The sequence below is a fragment of the Cetorhinus maximus genome, chromosome 6 (genome assembly GCF_964194155.1).
Source record: "Cetorhinus maximus chromosome 6, sCetMax3.hap1.1, whole genome shotgun sequence".
NCBI lineage: Eukaryota > Metazoa > Chordata > Chondrichthyes > Lamniformes > Cetorhinidae > Cetorhinus > Cetorhinus maximus.
Genome location: NC_135884.1, coordinates 101,685,078 through 101,704,736, shown reverse-complemented (window position 1 = coordinate 101,704,736; position 19,659 = coordinate 101,685,078). Strand labels below are relative to the sequence as shown.

General features: G+C 46.6%; 1 protein-coding gene across 1 annotated transcript in view; it reads right to left on the bottom strand.

The window, feature by feature from the left end:
* LOC144682303 (dynein axonemal heavy chain 5-like) overlaps positions 1-19,659 on the bottom strand; it is a 319,205-nt gene that overhangs the window by 258,922 nt on the left and 40,624 nt on the right. Inside the window, exons 5-11 of the mRNA XM_078544778.1 lie at positions 13,100-13,318; positions 11,703-11,834; positions 5,574-5,750; positions 5,125-5,238; positions 4,905-5,012; positions 2,255-2,377; positions 510-725 (exon numbers count right to left, since the gene is read on the bottom strand). Of these exons, the coding sequence (XP_078400904.1) occupies positions 510-725; positions 2,255-2,377; positions 4,905-5,012; positions 5,125-5,238; positions 5,574-5,750; positions 11,703-11,834; positions 13,100-13,318 (1,089 nt within the window). The remainder of the gene's footprint in view (positions 1-509; positions 726-2,254; positions 2,378-4,904; positions 5,013-5,124; positions 5,239-5,573; positions 5,751-11,702; positions 11,835-13,099; positions 13,319-19,659) is intronic.

Genomic DNA, 19,659 nt, shown 5'->3' with positions numbered 1-19,659 from the left:
GGTGCCCGAGAACCCCCTCCCTGACTTCTTGAGGAGAAGGGGCACCTGGAGGAAGGTCAAGATGCCCCATCCACCTCTCGTGTAACCAGTGCAAAAGCTCACTCACGGCTACAGCGACGTAGTGCAGGTCTGAGCACATCTCCAGCAGAAACTAGGCTTTCTGCTGGATCAGGTTCTCCATGGCATCTGCTATCCTCACCATGGAGACTTCAATTCACATGTTGGAGCTACTACATCAGAAAGTACGCTTCGGACTCCTCCACCTTGCATGCCACTCAATTGAGGGCCTCTGACACATCTGCCTAATGTTCCCTATGTCTTGTTGATACTCCAGCAGCTTCTCCATAGAGAGGACAATTCTGCCCATGGTAGTGAAAACTATTTCCCAGTTTTCTTCAAAATATTTGAATTGTAATGTGGTGATAAACATAAATTTGGCATTGATGTATAAACCCAGATGAATTGAGGCAAAATAAAAATTCCTTTGATTTTGACACATAACCTCTGACCTGGAATTTGCTTGCCATCTCTTCAGACCCTTCAATAGTGGATTCCTCCAGGCTGGAGTATGTTTTAATAGTCTCAAGTATCTCAATAATCTTTTTAAGTCGTCTCTCAAATATGTCAAACTTCCCAAAGGTGTACATTTCACTAAACTCAAATGGTTTTTCCTTCTGATTCTCCTTCATCTTTTGCTTGGTATTATCATAACAAGATTGATATTCCTAATATTGTAAGAAAAAGGACAAGCAGTTTATATTAACATCCTAAGATTTATAGTTACACAGTTGAATCCACAAGTTTTATCTAAAGTAATTAGTGTCAGGAGATATCAAACCTCTTCAGACATTTGGTATCCAGAAGTATAAATCTGAATTCCCTTCTTTGACTCCACAGTTGGCTGTAAAACCTCTCATTTGTCTGAATGATCAGCTTTATGTTACTTAACTGCTTTTGGAAATAGATCACAGCAGGACAATTTTCAGACCGTTAGAGTAGCAGTGAAAGATAGTGAAGGAGGTACACCCATCAACTGCGCCTTCTAAGTTAAGAGTGTCAGTTCGGAATGCTGTGGATCGAAACTGTGGACATCTACTGGGCTTCCTCACTGCTGGATACTTTGATTTGACCTTCAAGAATGTTGCTGCATATATGAAATTTCTCAAGGTGTTTGAGGAGAAAGAAAACCTGGCACCACTATCAATCCTCGTGGCAGAGCCTCTGTTTATGCTGCTATCACAATGGAACCCTTCCTGTGACCATGCATCTTTATAACCCCCATGCTCCTATCGTGGACATGCTTACCTTCCTCCCCAAGGATGTTGACATGGATGGAAACAGCATGGGAGTCAAGGACCCCTTCAGGATTTGGACCAGCATATAGCAGGTCAAGATGACTTTGAAGGTGGGCAGCAAGGGATCAATCCTCCACCCTCCCTTCAGCTTTGCTATCAGGGGAAGCCAGGACTACCTTACCTATGCTGGCCAGCCCAAGTTTGTCGATCCTGCAGCAAATCTGGCCACATTGCAGCCAACTTCAGTGCTGTTATCTGTAAGAACTACAAGCAGGAAAGCCATCATACAAAGGACTGCAAGCATATTAAATGCTGCAACCTGTGTGGTGGGACAAGCCACCTCTGCAAGACCTACACAAATGCTGCCTCAGTTACACACAGATAGCAAAAATGAAGCAGGTGCATGCAAACAGAACAGCAAGAATGGCTACTGCAAGCGAGACCTGAAACCCTCTACCCACCAAGCCCTCCGGTGAGAAGAAAGTAACCCCCAATAGGTCAACATTAAAGGTTCATCGTAAAATAGATCTTGCTTCTCAAAATGTTTTTTTTTCATTTTGAAATGAATGAAAGAAAGACTGGGCAGGTTCCTGTCTCAGGCATGTGCTGCACCTTCCCTGATTTTCTAATATTTACTGCCCTCAGTTGACTGAATGCACCTGGGTGCAAACCCAGGAAAATCTTCCCATAAAATTACCTCATTAAGCAAAAGAACTGAATGTAGGAATTAGTCCATGGACAAAATGGGAACAAGGGCATTCACACAGTGTGTGAGTATAAAATAATACTAAGTGGTTTTTCCCCTATTGTTGAATTAGTTGTTTATTTTCACATAGACAACCAACAATAAATGAAGAATTAAAAGAGAAATACTTTCCCTGTATGTAGCAAGTCAGGCTAAAGGAGACATTGATTGGGAACAGGCAATGAATATATTTTCCTACAATCCTATCAATTACCTGATTAAGCCTAATACAGGCTTTCAGCTTGATAACCATGGTGGCTGGAGGCAAATCCCAGATAGTAACAGTCCCATGATTGGTAATGTATGCCTTGCATGCAGTTATCATCTGATTTGTGACCTGAAATAATAATATTTTAATACTCATTGGTCCAAATTGAATTTTGAATCAATCTTTAAAAGAAAGCTCCTAACATGCATGTCTCTTCATCCCTAAAAGGTGGTCAAGCAAAACTCCATACAGCATAAGGCAATGGGTGGAATTTTTGCAACTTAGGCCCTGGCCAAAGGGAGGAACCATTTGTGGGTTGGGAAGATGTTGATCGCTGGAGTGGGCTTTGCCAAGGCTCTTTGACTGAGCCATGGCATTAGCATCCCGCTTCTGGGTTCCCTGGCTAATCAGGGATGGTGGGCAGGATGGCACATTTATTCTGTCAAAGAAAGGATTTCTAATTAAATGGACCATGGCAGGACAATCATTCACCAGCACTTGGATTTTGAGACTGCAGCAACCACAGGAATGGGAAGGAGAACTGGGAAGTCTGCCCCCCTACAGATGGTAGAAAGTGAACAACCTCTCCAACCAAACAGGCATGGATGGGAGTGGCTGAGGGAATCAGCTGTGGAAGACTAGACCTTCCAACCTGGAAACAGTGCACCAAGAAGATCCAGGATCTCAGGTGGGCAAGACAGGTGAAAAGTGTAACACTTTCAGGGCCAAGACCCAAATTTTGATTTTCCCAGCATTCTCCTGCACAACACAAATCAGAACAGCGCATCTTGCAGTTCCACTCTCTGCAGACACCTCACTCCCTATCTGAGCAGCCAAAGCTCACACTTACCCTCATCTTGTTGCCCTCTCACAGCCATGCCTCACAGTCACCCTCCACAAATGTAGCCCTTTCCTCTTATCCACACAAGCCATTATGAACACTCACACTCTCTGCTTTCTCTCCTTGCAGAAGAAAGCACACAACCTTAATGAGAGGCAGAGATCCAGAGTGGAAGGAGTGGTGCGACATAATGGTGCAGGGTAGTGGCCCTTCAATGGAAGGCACCTTATTAGCCATTGGCAATGCTTTCCCATCTGCTCCACTGGGAAGGATGTCTTGTTCCAGGATGAGGCTGGAGATGTTAGTAGCAACCTGTCTTGACAGCCTGTGCCTCCTGAGCCACTGGTGCTCAGGTGTCAAAAGCGGTGACCCTCTGCCAGTATATGCTGAGTTGGGGGCATGGCCTTCTTTCTGCTGGATCTCTGTGTCCATCCACTCTGCCAAGTAGAATGGCATGCAGCTGAGAAGGCAGCTGGTGCTACTTTTGGTGTTGCTCCTGGCACCAATGGTGTAGGTGCTTCTTCTGCTTTTGTCCCTCAGCAGTGGAAGCTGGAGCTGCAAAAGCTGCTCCAATGCTTGGGTGAGGGCTGGCAGCAGGGAAGTGCAGCTGAAGGTGACTGAAGTGACAGACAGATGAAATGCCTTCCAAGAAGTTGGCAGTCACCTGTCAAGCAGTGATAACAGTCATTCAGAGATTACGTGCTTTGAGCAGCGGCCTCTTGCCTGGCCATGGCTAGAGCTCTTCAGTTTCACCGATCAAAGTTTTCTCAGCTTCTCTGTTTCATGGAAGAAGCTCTCCCCAGTGTGCACTTGCCTTCGTTACCCTGGCAAGTTGCTGACAGGTCAGAAGACATATTCCCTCACTGTTAAATACAGAATTAAGGGCCAAAACAGTACATAATTGTTTTTTAAGTATATTAATTGGTTTCCCGACAGATCCAAGGGAGTTCTTTACTTGCCTTGGAACCCACCCCAGTGAAACCCAGAAGAGGGTGAGATGATATAGGGATCCCAAGCCAATGTCACATTTAGGGGACTTACCTTCCCACACGCTCCCAAACACACCACCTCTTCCCTGGGAAAATTCCACCCAATATTTGCTCTTTTACAAATTACATATACCAATACCTTCACTGCTGAAATCATTAAATTGCATATTTTCTTCCAGAAGCTCTATTTTTCACTGGGAGGAGTGTTTGTAACACAGATTTTAAGAACCAGAGGGGATGTGGGCGTAATGTTTTTTAATGCAACAAGTTGTTATGAACTGTAATACACTGCCTGAAAGATTCAATGGTAACTTTTAAAAGGGAAAAAATAAATACTTGAAACGCAAACATTAGCACAGCTATGGGGAAAGAGCAGGGGATAGTGGGACAAATTAGATACTCTTTCAAAGAGCAAGCACAGGCACAATGGGCCAAATGGCCTCTTTCTGGTTCTATGACTCCTGTACAACATACAACTGTTTGTTAAATCAGCTTCTTAACTTACAGTATAGCCATACACCTTAGTGCCAGGAAAAAACAGATTAACCTTTCCGGCTTGATCTTTCCTTGACATGATTCCAGTTCTGACGAAGGATCACCCAAAACGTAAATGTGTCTTTTCTCTTTCCAGATGTTAACTGCAGTGCTTTGCTGGATTATTCTAAGGTTGGATACAAATCCTATTTCAAGGCACACATTGCTGTGCTCTTGTAAAGTGAATAAACTCAGGTATAAAAGTATTGAGGCTTTATTATTTGTAGCCACAACAGTGCTAGTATTATTATTGTAGAAAACTCCAGCAAATACTGGCAGGAAATAAGCTTACCTTGGTAAACAGAGAAGTCATCTTTTCAGATGTGTTGTAATATGTGGAAATTGTATGTATCATCCTAATAGCGTTCAGGAGTCCTGGAAGAGCATCCAGCATTCCAATCTGGAGTGAGGGGGAAAAGGCATGCATTAATCTCTGAACTGACTTTCAACATTTCACACATGTGATCACCGACTTTTGAAATACCATCATTGAAGAAAAAATAGAGACCCACCGGGTCATTGTCATAGAGAGGGTCACAAAATCGTTCCAACATGTAGAGGTACTTCACATTATCTTTGGCTTCATTAGACACATCTGTGATCCGTTTATCCAACTCCCTCCAGGTCTGCAATAAAGAATGAAAATGGTTTCCAAACTAATTAAATTGTATGTAAAATACACAATTGAATTCAAAGGATGGTCCCAACTTTGTTGCATGTCATGCATGTATTTTAAGGCAAATACATGTATAGGAGCACAACAAGCCTCTACAACTGAGTTGATGTTACTCCATGTGTAAACAGGATGTCCGACGCTTCGGTGAAGGAATATTGACAGAGCAGAAGCAGCTCTGAAGAAATTTCTGGCATGCACTATTTTGGTAAAAACATTAGTTGCACCCATCTGTTTGTCACCACAACAAACAATAAGTTCTATGAGCAAAAATAGTTTTCTTCAAACCTTCAACAGCTTTGACTTTGCAGCTGTGATGATTCCAAGAATAGTTCTAACATCTGCTCGCTGGATTTCCTGACTCAGGTAATTGAACCTGGTCAGACGGTGCTTCCAGTATTCCAGCTCTGCTCGTGGTCCAATGTCATCAGCCTCCTTCCGCACCTGTTCACTTTCAGTCAGTACCTGAGAGGAAGAGATTATTAGCAGCAGAGACTATTAGCACTTTCAAAGCACCCACACAAAAAGACATTTCAATACTCATGACAGGTTGGTTCACTGCAGATTGGCGTTGACCTTGTGTGCTTTATTGTGCTTTTTTTTTAGGAATCCGAATAGTCCAGTATTGATAAAGGAATAACAACTCAACTTATTACAGTTGACAGTAACTTTACATATTAGCCCACTTGTCCAGTTTTCATCTAATCACCTCCTTGACTTCTGAACATCTCTAAATACTCAGACTCAGACTTGCACTTCTGATAGGAGTTCCTTTTTCCTCAATGAGGATTCCCTCCAAGGCCCTCAACTGTGTCTGACCCATTTACCATACTCCTGCTCTCACCTCTTCCCCTTCCTCCCAGAACTGCAATCAGGTTCACCAGCCTCCATATTCAAAGGATCATCCTTCACCATTTCCCTGACCTCCAGCATGATGCCACCACCAAACACACCTATCCACCTTCCCTCCCCCATCTCTGTCAGCATTCTGAAGGGACTGTTTTTTCCATGACACCATGGTCTACTCCTCAATCACCCGCAACATCTCATCCTATTCCCATGGCACCTTCTCATTCAATTGCAGGAGGTGTAACATCTGTTCTTTTACCTCCTCACTGTCCAAGGCCTCAAACATTCCTTGCAAGTGAAGCAACGATTTAGTTGTACTTCCTTCAATTTAGTATGCTGTGTTCACTGTTCACAATGCAGTCTCCTCTTTGCAGAGACCAAACACAGCTTGGGTAATCACTTCACGAACACCTCCACTCAGTCCGCAAAGAATAACCACAAGCTTCTGATTGCTTGCCATTTTAATTCACCACCTTGCTCTCACGCTCACATTTTTGTCCTCGGCCTGCGGTAGTATTCCAGTGAAGGTCAACGCAAACTCGAGGAACAGCACCTCATCTTCCAATTAGGCACTGTACAGCCTTTTGTACTCAACATTGAGGTCAACAATTTCAGACTGTGAACTCTGTCCCCCATTTTGATTCTGGATTTTTGCCATATACCTGTTTGAATCTTGTTTTTCATGCCTTTCATGTTTTTGGATAAGCTGTTCATTATTCTGGCATTTATACTCTCTTTGGGCAAAATGCTTTTTCTCTTTAGTAAAACCAATACCATTCCCTTTGTCTTTTGTTTCATGACATCTTTGTCATTTAATCACTGCTGTCCTCTATCCTATCCCAAATCTTCCCTTTTGTTCTTCCTCCTCTTCCCCCCTTACGATGGCATATAACCCATTACGTTTCTACCCTCCTTCAGTTCTGAAGAAGTCATATTTGACTCAAAATGTTAACTGTTTCTCTCTGCACAGATGCTGCCAGATCCACTGAGTACTTCCAGCACTTTCTGTTTTTATTTCAGACTCATACTGATATCTGTTTGATAGTGGAAGACTTTCCAGAAAAAAAGTATAACTTAAAATCAGAAAGATGGTGTTTTGCTTGAATTATTTTGTTGCTTGGCTGTTCCCTTTTCTCAGCCTATACATTCTCTTCCTTCCCCCACACCCTGGTTTGCCTCTTGCATTTCCTTTATTTTCAGGCTGGATATCTTCCCCAACTGAGAGGGTCACATGAAGATATCTCACTGGCTTACATAAGGTATTTTGTTCTTGTGAAAAATCCTCATTTTCTTTTCTCTCCATGCCAGAAGGTACCTACCACTGTTCAAGGTAGTCTTATACCACTTGCCAAATTCAGTTTGGATAAATTCACACCTTAGCTATACCACGCAGTTTGATGTAAGCTAGTAACTACTTAACATTATGCAAAATATACAGTGCCTCTGTCCTATTTTCCATCAGGATGACTTATTTTCATTTCCCACACCAGCAATCCTTATGATCCTTCTGACTGATGCTGTCAAATTTATGTTGAATGAAGGGTAGTTTTGAGCCATGTACTTTGTTTCATAATGAATCAGGTCAATACTCTATAAACTGCTTTCAGCTGGTTAGTGTTTTAATCAAGTATAAACTGCAGTTGATCATAACCATCTTTATTGCTGAAGGTGAATAAAGGGAGGTAAAAGAAAGATAAAAATAGTCTATTTCCATCAATCCAAAGTCATTTTATGTTGCAAAAAATTTGAATTAAACAACAATTCAAATTAATAGAATGGAATAGGGTGGGGGTGGTTTCAATGCAATTTAAGTTCAAATTATCCAACACAGTAACACAAATTAGGCAATATTGAATTTCAGGATCAGACACTAAACAGGGAATTTTAATTCCCTGTCACTGGCGGATATCAGGCAGAAGGAGAGTTAAAATCCATGCAGTGCACTTCACACTTGTTTCAACATTATGGCTATCTTAATGCCACAGTTTCTTGGCAGCTAAGACTCATGCATAACTCAGGTGGTGCCTCATAAATAAATGCAAGTCCTATCACTTAGTTAGGGTCCTCGGCCTACGAAGTGGCTGTATGCTGCATGCAACCCCCTCAGTAAAACCTGATGCCCAACCAGTGGACCTGCTGTATGAAAAAGTTTAGACAGCTGCTGCCTTGGTGTCACTCACGTTCCCACAGTGAAACCCACCAACATGCCCCCACCGACCTGCTATGACTTAGCTGAGATATCACTCCATGTGATATGAAGAAATGGCTTGAAGGAACTGGATACTGCAAAGGCTATGGGCCCTGACAACCTTCCAGCAATAGTACTGAAGACTTGTGCTCCAGAACGTGCTGCAACCCTAGCCAAGCTGTTCCGGTCCAGCTACAACACTGGCATCTACCTGACAATGTGGAAAATTGCCCAGGTATGTCGTGTCCACAAAAAGCAGGACAAATTCAACCTGGCCAATTACCACCCCATCAGTCTACTCTCGATCATCAGTAAAGTGATGGAAGAGGTCATCAACAGTGTTATCAAGTGGCACTTGCTTAGCAATAACCTGCTCACTGACGCCCTGTTTGGGTTCTGCCAGGGCCACTCAGCTCCTGACCTTATTACAGCCTTGGTTCAAACTTGGACAAAAGAGCTGAACTCCTGAGGTGTGGTGAGAGTGACTGCCCTTGATATCAAAGCAGCATTTGACCGAGTGTGGCATCAATGAGCCCTAGCAAAACTGGAGTCAATGGGAATCAGGGGGAAAACTCTCCACTGGGTTGGAGTCATACCTAGCACAGCAGAAGATGTTTGTGGTTGTTGGAAGTCAATCATCTCAGTTCCAGGACATCACTGCAGAAATTCCTCAGGGCAGTGTCCTAGGCCCAACCATCTTCAGCTGCTTCATCAAAGATCTTCCTTCCGTCATAAGGTCAGAAGTGAGGATGTTCACTGATGATTGCACAATGTTCCGCAACATTTGTGACTCCTCAGATACTGAAGCAGTCCATCTCCAATTGCAGCAAGACCTGGACAATATCCAGGCTTGGGCTGAGATGTGTCAAGTAACTTTTGTGCCACACAAATGCCAGTTAATGACCATCTCCAACAAGAGGGAACCTAACCATTGACCCTTGACACTCAATGGCTTTACCATCGCTGAATTCCCCATTATCAACATCCTGGGGGTTATCATTGACCAGAAATTTAACTGGACTAGCCATATAAATACTGTGGCTACAAGTACAGGTCAGAGACTAGGAATCCTGTGGTGAGTAACTCACCTCCTGATTCTCCAAAGCCTGTCCACCATCTACAAGGCACAAGTCAGGAGTATGATGGAATACTCTCCACTTGCCTGGATGAGTGCAGCTCCAACAATGCTCAAGAAGCTTGACACCATCAGGACAAAGCAGCCTGCTTGAATGCACCCCATTCACAAATATTCACTCCCTCCACTACCGACGTACAGTGGCAGCAGTGTGTACCATCTACAAGATGCACTGCAGGAACTCACCAAAGCTTCTTAGACAGCACCTTCCAAACCCACGACCACTACCATCTAGGAGGATAAGGGCAGCAGGCACATGGGAACAGCACCACCTGGAAGTTCCCCTCCAAGCCACTCACCATCCTGACTTGGAAATATATCGCTGTTCCTTCACTGCTGCTGGATCAAAATACTGGAACTCCATCCATAACAGCACTGTTGGTGTACCTACACCACATGAACCGCAGCGGTTCAAGAAAGCAGCTCACCACCACATTCTCAAGGGCAATTAAGGACGGGCAATAAGTGCTGGCCTAGCCAGCGACACCCACATCCCCTGAATGAATTAAAAAATAAATAAAATAAAAAATATCTCCTGACTGCTCAATCATCATAGGCCCAAAGTTGGCAAGCTGTCTGAAAATGCCCATGACAGATGGGCAGCTGTCTTGCAGGATGTTAATGAGTCTTGACAATTAAAATGCAGGTTTAATGCACTGCAATTCATAGTGGTAGCCCATCAGCTTTCTGCTCGAAGATTCGTTTGTAAATATCAAAACTATTTGGACTGCGATGGTGTAGTACACTCTTGCCACTACCAGGTGGATCACATGTAAAATCATTTGTAATACAAATGACTGAATTTTCATCTTCGGTTCGGCAAGTGCAACGTGGGTGATTTCACGATGCTGCGTTCCCAGCTTTGGAAATTCAGCCTATTCACTTGGAATTTTGGTCTCCAAGAGTCAGGTGCCAGCTGGTTCTGGCTCTACAGCAGGTTTCCCCCACAAGGTTCACAAACTAACTTACCTGCATGGTTCCCACAACCTTCAGGAACCCACAACCACAATGAAAATAGCAGCCAAAGAGAAAATTATATTTGACGCAGGCATTTAAATAGCAAACTCGATATCACTTTAAGTGCATGTCGGTCTCAACTTGCCATGTTTCCCAACTCAGGGAAAATGGCGGGATGCAGGAATGGCCTGGATTATCAACCTCAAGGTGGGTAAGGGGGGTCAGGAAAATTCAAGGCTCGGAGAGAGTGCCCATAAAGGCAGGACCTTCATTGCTGGGGGCCGGGTGCGGGTTGGAGCTAGGCCAACCGACCTGGGAAGAAGTGTGGAGGCAGCCATAGGGGCTGCTGGGTGAGGAGGTGGGTTGTTTTAAAGGCCCGCCTCGGTGCTGTGGGGCTTTTTCCTTGTGTAAAAACACAAAGGCCCTCCAGCTTCTCACAGGATGTGAGAGGGTCTTCACCCTCCAAACACTCCCCATGCCCCATCCATGCTTCCTTTTGCCCCTATGGCAAGCTCTGCCCTTCCACCCACCCCCTCATGCCCTCTATGGCAAGCTCTGCCCTTCGACCCACTCCCTCAGGCCCCTCATGCCCCCTATGGCAAGCTCTGCCCTTCCACCCACTCCCTCAGGCCCCTCTTGCCCACATGCCAAGCTCTGGCACTTCCATGCCTATTGGTTCTAGAAAGTGTGCAGTAGGTTAATGGTCATCGAAGTGCCAGAGCTTGGCATAGGGGGCATGAGGGGCCTGAGGGAGTGGGTGGAAGGGTAGAGCTTGGCATAGAGGGAACAAGGGTGACCTTTTGAACTTGCTTTTTAAAAGGTCCCCTCATTCATGCTAGGATTCATGACTCCTCTAAGGGGTCATGAATTACAACTCTTTAAAAACTTGGCCTGACTCCATGAAAATTGCAGAGGAATAGGGCATGCTTGTCCCCTCAACGGAGCCAGCTAGGTAGGGAGTGCCTGATGCGGGCTTTTTACAGGAACCAGCCCGGACCCTTTAAAGGCACTCCCGAAAATTAGACAGTCCAAAATGGGGCAGGAATCCTGGAATTGGGGCCTGCCCGCCACTTTTAAAGGGCTCCCGAATCATCCCGGCTGAGGTGGAAAATCCGGGCTGTAATTTTAAATTTGTGGCTCCGCACACTTCCCGATGTGAGTTTGGTCAGTGTTGGGAGGGGAAAATCCAGCCCAAAGTCTTCGAGTTGTAAGTCAGTACATGTTCTCACTAATGCCTGTGTAAAAAGAGTTGAAATCTGCCCAAGTGCTAAAAATCCCCATCCCTGACCTGCTCAATTTGCTTCGTCCAAATTTTCAGGCTTTCTTCAGCTTGTTTCAACATTTCTGGAGAAGATATACTCAAATCAGATGGGCCTTTCAAATGCCTCAGCTCTTCCAAAACACATTGTTCCAATCGAACCTGAAAACAGCAAAACAAAATAAGCATCCCCCTGATTGTCCATGACATTAGCAGAAATTCCAGAACAGACATCATGAAATATAGAACACTTGACATAATACCCTGAGGCACAATTGTTTATTCACCAGGTAAGGCTGACTGTTTTATTAATTAACAGGAGTTGGATATTGCTGGGAAGGCAGCATTTATTGCTCATTTCGAATTTCCCTTGAGAAGGTAGTAATGAATATAACTGAGTGGCTTGCTCGGCCATTTCAGAGGCAATTAGGAGTCACATTGCTATGGATCTGGAGTCACAAATGGATCAGACCTGGTAAAGATGGCAGATTTCCTTGCCTAAAGGACATTATTGAATCAGATTTTTTTTACAACAGTTTGGCAGTTTCATAGTCACCATTACTGATACTAGCTTTTCATTCCAACTTATCAATTTATTTAATTGAATTCAAATTCCCCAGCTGCCACGGTGAGATGTGAACTCATGTCTCTGGATCATTTGTCCAGACCTCTGGATTACTAATCCACTAACAACCACTTTGCTACCATACTCCACTTATGTAATAGCTTTAGTTGGTATTTGTGGAGAGAACTGTAGACAATTACAATACAGGAAATGGTCATTTAGCCCATTATTTCAAGAACACTCTTTGCCAGAGCCCACTACCTTATTCTCTCCCCAAAGCTGTGTGTCATCCTCTTCTTCAAATATTTATCCATTTTTCCTATCATAGAGGCAATGATTCCTATCTCAACCATTCCCTGAAGCAAGGCTTCATCAACCCTGTATTTCTCCTAACCTCATGGTCTCCTTCTCCCCTCTGTATCCACCTCTCCCCACAATCCTTCTCTCTCCCAGTATGTGCCTCCTCCCTTCATAGGAACAGGAGGAGGCCATTCACCCATCGAGCCCGTTCCGCCATTCAGTACGACCATGGCTGATCGAACACTTCAATGCCTTTTACCCACACTATCCCCATAACCCTTGACGTTATTGTTAATCAGAAATCTATCAATCTCTACCTTAAACATACTCAATGGCTGAGCTTCCACGGCTCTCTGGGGCAGAGGGCCTGTTCCTTCAACCTCTCTGCCTATCACCTCCCCTTTCCTTTTCCTGACCACATCTCTCCTCCTCTCTAATTTCCTATTGATAACGGAAACTGCCAATGGAAACTTGTTAAGATAGCACATTTCAGTGATGTATTAATTTTTCTTCTAAAGCCATAACAGTGGACAGAAATTTTGGGATAGGTTAGACGTTTTACCTCTTTGGACAGATTCTGTTGTGCTGCAGAGAGGGCACCGACAAACCCATCTAGAGAATTGAGAAATCCCTGTCGAACTGGCATAGATTCAGGTTTGTTCAGCACTCCCCATCCTTGGTTCATGTTCTTCAGTACTGGTATAAATGCATTACTCAACAACTGTTCAATAGATTTTAATAGCCCAATCCTTCCAGCATCCAAAACACTGAAACTTACTTCCTAGAAAATAGAAAATACATTTCAGTTAAACAAAAAAGTCAATCTTCAATTTTACAAAAGAAGACACTAATTTTTTTGCCTTTGAGTAAAGATATACCACTGTTCAGTTAGCCTTCCATGGGGTATAAATAGAGAATGAAAGGAGAAAGAGGCTTGGGGTGTTTTACATTTATATATTCCCTTTAATGTAGTTAAGTTATTCTTTAAGACAGGAAAAGAAGAAACAGTGAGATAATGACTGAAAGAGCTAGAGACAGAGGACAGTGAAACTTGTGAGCCCTATGGGGAAAGAAGGAGGCAGACATATAGAATGGAATACAAACAGAAACAGAAAGCGAGAGATAGAACTAGAGGGTGGGAGAAGAACAAAAAAACAGCTACCCCTGGAGGAAAAAGAGAGACAAATATTTTTCTTTTTATCCCCAGAAAAGGCTACATGTGATCAGCTTATATTCTAAATTTATGAAGTCAAAGGATAAAATCAAAACAATCGATAGCATATTACAGAAAATTGAAGTCTTGTGTTTTGAGTCACAAATAGAATTAGGTAACGCTAGGGTTAAAATTACTCTCAGCGAGTTTGGCAGTACCTGTGAAAGAAATAGAGTTAATGTTTCAGACATGGTCGGTTGAATTTTCCCAGAATTGCACTAAGTGTGGTAGTGGGCGGGTAAAATGGAGTTCTACCCACCGTTGAAAATGACGGGTTTTCACGCCATATCTTCCTAAGCCTGCCTCATTATATATTCACTCCCGCGAAACACACTGTTTCCATGGCAGGCGGGCTCTCATTCGCCCACTCGCCATCACCCCACTGTTGCCTCACTCCAGCCGCCATTTTTAAAAGACAGCCGCCAGCAAAGTGCTCAGCACCACCAGCTCACCACAGCTGCCTGGAAGACATGGCCAGCAAAGGAAAAAAGGCTGCAGCCCGCCACTTCAATGACGGGTCCTTGAGTGACTGCTGGATACCATGGAGGCCTGCCAGTATGTGCTCTATCCCCGCTTTGGCTGCAGGATGGGTAGCAATGTCACCAATCTGGCTTGGAAGGCATAGGCAGCGGTGGTCAGCATGAATGCCCTGCAGAAGAGGGCAGCCACCCAGTGCCGCAAAAGGATGAATGATCTCCTCCGTTCCACCAGGGTAAGTCACTCTTTTCATCACTTCCAACTCACACACTCACAAACTCATCAGACATCCACAGGGCCCTCACTCACTCACTGCCAGTGCAAGGGGCATCACCATTCACTCTTTCACACACACTATCATTGTCCTCGTCCCATCCATGGGACCACTCACCACCCACAGAGGCCAGGCATACTTATCAATCTGGCCCAGCAGGTGTCCTGATACACTCTCCCCATCTCTATCCATGCAGGACAAACTGGCTCACAACAGGAGGGAAAGGTCTCAGACAGGTGGAGGGATGTCGGAATTCAAAATTCTGACGGAATTCAAAAGCAGAGCCATCCAGCTGGCCGGCGATGACCGGGACCGCTCTTGTGCTGATGGTGAGGTCGATGCACAACAACCATGCTGTGACTGATGTGTCCTCTTTCACAGGCCACTGCCATGCACTAAGTATCTCCCCTTGCTTTCGCAGGCACATCTGGGAAGCAGCTGACGGAGTCCACAACCCAGAGCCTCCAAGCAAGCTCCAAAGAAACCTCTGAAGAGGAATCTGAAGGCACCCTCCCTGAAGTCCCATCACAGTGCTCATCCACACCCTCCACCAGCACAGAGACACACACCTCCGTGGGACCTAGCTTTAGAGTGGCCTCGGGATCACAATCTGGTGAGCACATGTCACTCTCTGATCCACAGCAGGAGGAGGCAGAGACTTATCAGGTCCCCGGCACTCGGAGGGCTGCTGGAGGCCAGAACATTGCTGAGTCTGAGTCAGATGACGAGCCTCTGGACTCGGTCATGTCACAGTTGCTGGAGCTGCAAAGGCAAGCTCGGGAACATCAGGAAGGGATGTCCGCTGCACTCCTCAGATTGAAAGGCACGATGGAGGAGTCCGTCCGTCTTCAGGCTGAGGTGATAGCACTGGTATTGCAACACACTGAGGTCAACACTGGCAGGATGGTGGCTGCCATGGAGACCTTGGTCCAGGACGTCACTCCTGCACTGCTGCACGGGCTTAAGTCCATCGCTGACGCCATAGTTGGCCTCCAACAGTGTGTACGCAAGAAGAGTACTGGGCAGCTCGATCTCATTCCAGCTCTCCCTTCCGCTCACGGAGTCAGTCAGGGTCCCTCAGGCACCAATAGGGAGGAGGATCAGCAGGTGCACGCTCTGGAGCCATCCACCCAGGTGACTCTGCAAGTGTCCGGCCCATCTGACTCCCCTCTTCCTGTGACCTCAGCAGATCCAGCTTTACAGGCCAAGGAGGGTGCCACTGACACACAGCAGGACCCCGAAAGCAGGCCAGGGCCCTCCAAGTCTCGGCCCTCCAGAGGACACCTGCCAAAGTCATCACAGACAGGGCGCACAGTCAGCAGGCTGCCTCCACCTCCGCTGTGAATGTCCGGGGAGCACCAAGATGTAGCGGCAGGGTTAGGAAAGTTAAGGAGAATTAGTTGCACACCTGGACACGGGTGTTAATCACTAGTACATAATGTTCACTATTGTCAATAAACTCCCAAGAATGTCTCTCTGCCTAAGGCTCCTTGTTCTGATGAGCAGTGTTCTTGCCACTCAGATGTGAAACCTTTCTGCACATGATAAAAGGCAGATGTCTCAGTCTAGGGCCTCTTCCCTGTGCTCTGTGTGGCCTTCAGACCACAGTGATGGTCCAGCCTCACACTCCCTGGAAACATTACTGATGCCTGCACCTCGGCGGTGCTGGTCATTGCTGCCAGAATGTAGTGGGCAGGTGCCACAGAGTTCTCTCATTCGCTCTGTGTGCTCTCAGCATCTTTTAGATGGGGCTGGCCCCCATCACACCAGCATCTGCAATCAGTGATGCTGTGCACCAGCTCCTGAAGGGCTGAGGTGCTGAAGGCGGGCATAGCATCAGGTGCATCTAAAGTTACATAGCTGCGTCTCTGAGATGGCCCTGATCATGGAGTGCAAGCAAGCTGCCCTCACCCAGACAGGAGTCAGACATTCTCAGAGGCTATGAGAAGATCTATGGCGTGTCCTCACTGCATGTTGTCATCATCCTCCTGCAATCGAGCGATGATTCGGGCCTCCACTGCATTTCCATGACAGGAGAATTCTCACAGAGGGTATTGGCACTGCCGTAAGCCAGACTGGAGTCAAATGTTCACAACTGCAATGTGAGGGTCTATGGGGACATCTCACTGCGTGTCGTCATCATCCTCCACAAATCTGGCAGCTATGAGGGCCTCCCGAGTGCACGAGTGCGCCTGCCTCGCCTAGCCAGTGTGAGAGCCTCATCCCCATTGTCGTCACCACCGAGGACCCCCTCACCCTCATCCCCAGCAGCGTACTCCCCATCAGAGGAGACCTCCAGCTCCTTCATCTCCTCCTCAGGCAGCTCCTCTCCCCACTGCAGTGCCAGGTTGTAAAGGGCGCAGCAGACGACGATGTGTGATACTCTCTGCGGACTGTATTACAGGGCTGCACCAGACCGGTCCAGGCACCGGAACTGCATCTTCAGCATCCGATGGTCTGCTACACCAAGTTGAGAGCTGCTGTATCAGCCTCATTATAGCATCGCTCTGCTGCACAGGTGTCATCAACCCACAGCCTCTGCGGGTAGCCCTTGTCCCCAAAGAGCCAAAACTGCAGCCTCTGTGGGCCCTGGAAGACTGCAGGGATCTGAGAGTGACTCAGGATGTAGGCGTCATGCACACTCCCTGGAAACCATGCCCATACCTGCAGGATGCGTTTCTGGTGGTCGCATACCAGCTGCATGTTCAGTGAGTGGAAGCCCTTGAGGTTGATGAAGTCCACTGACTGTAGCGATGGAGACCTGAGCGTCACATGAGTGCAATCAATCGTGCCCTGCACCTTTGGGACTCCCGAGATCAGGGTGAATCCAATGGCTCTTGCATCCTGGCTGTCCCGGTCCCGGGAGAAATGCACAAAGTTGTGTGCCATGGAGAAGATGGCATCCGTGACCTCATGGATGCATTTGTGGGCGGCGGATTGTGAAATCCCACAGAGGCCACCTGTGTATCCCTGAAATTGAGTGTCATGGTCACTTTCACAGCCACTGGCAGTGGATGCCCTCCATGTCCCCTTGCACCAAGTCCTGCAGTAAGTGGCAGATGTGAGCCACCAGGTCCCTAGACGTGCGCAGTTGTCAGCGACAGTGGTTCTCAGTCATCTGCAGGAATGACAGGCGGCGCTTATAGACCCTGGGTGTCACTAGGCACCGACCAGCCATGGCTCGCTGTCGATCCTGGGCAGCATGTGTGGGAGCCCCTGCTGACCCTTCTTCATGATGTTCCTGCTCCTGCCTTTGTGCAGCCAGGTGCTTCAGTCACTCTGTCCTCTGTCTTCTACAGTCTCTGTAGGCCATCAGGCATACAGCTAGGTCACCAGGATCCATGATCCTGACGTGGTCCTCTTGCAGCATGAAAGAGAGAGAGACATGGTTATCATGGCTGTACTTAGCAGCTTTCCTGGCCCTGTGTGACCGCCCCTTACTGCTTCCCAGAGAGTGCTGGTCGCCCCTCAGATGGCCAGAGATGAGTGCGCTGCATGGCTGCCCTGTCCATCTGCGACATGGGGGACACTGGTCCAAACCGGGATGCTGAGATTGGAAGGGGCTGTGAGCGCCTCCAGCAGTGACTGCTACATGACCAGCATTGACAAGGAGATTGTACAACGTGTGCAGTCCAACTGCTCTGCGGTCCAATAAAGTGGTGGCGGACTCGAAGTCTGCGCCGGGGGGATAGGGGAACGGGGTGGGGAGGGGGTGGGGGGTGCAGGGGGGTCAGGGGGTTAAGGTATGGAGCGCTTGGCGGCCTTTTGGTGCCTCCGCGTTGCTTGCATGGGCAGGCAGGCTAGGAGCCCTACCCCAATCATATCACTGTGGCTGCGCCTGATCTGTCTTAGTTGCTGAGGCATGGTCAGTTTATGCAGGTGTCCCTAATGCATGGCCACTTCCCTCACTCACTCTGCCCCCCACCTGTGCATGGGATGCAGTGCCAGGGCAGCATTTGATTCCACGCCCACCCCCCTCAGCATTCTCCTCTGAGGCTGGCCAACACTTTCCCCCAGACACCCCCTTCCCCTCAGCAGTCGCCTTCGGGGCCAGGCATCAGTTTGCCCTGGCCCCCAGTGCCCCTGAGGCCTGTAAACAACGGGCTGCTCACTCACCTCAGTTCCTCCAGAGTGAAGGCCGCCAAGTGCATGTCGCCTGTGTGCTGTTGTGAAACATGTCGGCGTGCCTTCCCGCTGACATGGACTGACGTTATGGCGGGGTTCCAAAAGCCTGGCGGGATGGCCTTTTAATTATCTGCTAATGTATTACAATTAGCTCCCTGACGACCGATGGCAGGAAATGCGGCCTGCTGTCGGCAGCTGAGCGGAAGATCATGGCCTGCCTTCACACCGTCATGAAGTGGGTCCCGCCATTTTTTCCGCAAACACCACCTATTGCGCCCACCACCAGTGGGCTTGGAAAATTCCAACCGATCTTATATCATTTCTGCTGAAAGATCACAGAGCTGAAATGTTAACTCCATTTCTCTCTCCACGGCTGCTGCTTGAGCTTCTGAGGTATTTGCAGCCTTTTCTGTTTTTATTTCAGGTTTCCAGCATCTGTTGTACTTTGCTTTTGCGCAAAAAACTACTCTCAACAGTCATCAAAATTCCTCAGAGCTGCTCCGAGTGGGATTGGCATTATTTTGCTGATATGCAGGAGAAACCTCATTTACACAAGCAAATGGGGTTTTTACTGCACTTCCGGCAAAGAAACAGCAGCAGAGCAAGAGCAGCTCTGAGGAATTTCCAGGCCATTAGCACATTCAAACATTTTAATGCATCCTTTAGCCCATTTAAATTAAATTACTGTATCAAAATACGTAGAGGAGAATTTTATCACTGAGCTAATGTCTTCGCTACAAATAATGCTGGTGAGAATTTCAACTTAACAGCACAGTGATCTCCCACCTCCACCACCTGTCGACTTTTCACAAGGCATCCTTTAAATTCATGAGTTCTGACAGGAACATGGCTTTGTTTGTCTTTATGTCAGCTTCAAACAGAACTCCAAAGAATCAATGAGTCATTATATGTAGTGCACATTATTTTTCACTTTTATGGAGTGAGAATGACATCAAGACAGCATTCGTATGTGGCTCCAAGGAGACCCAGTAAAACTGAATTCAGTTAAGATCAGGGATAAACTTTTCAGTGA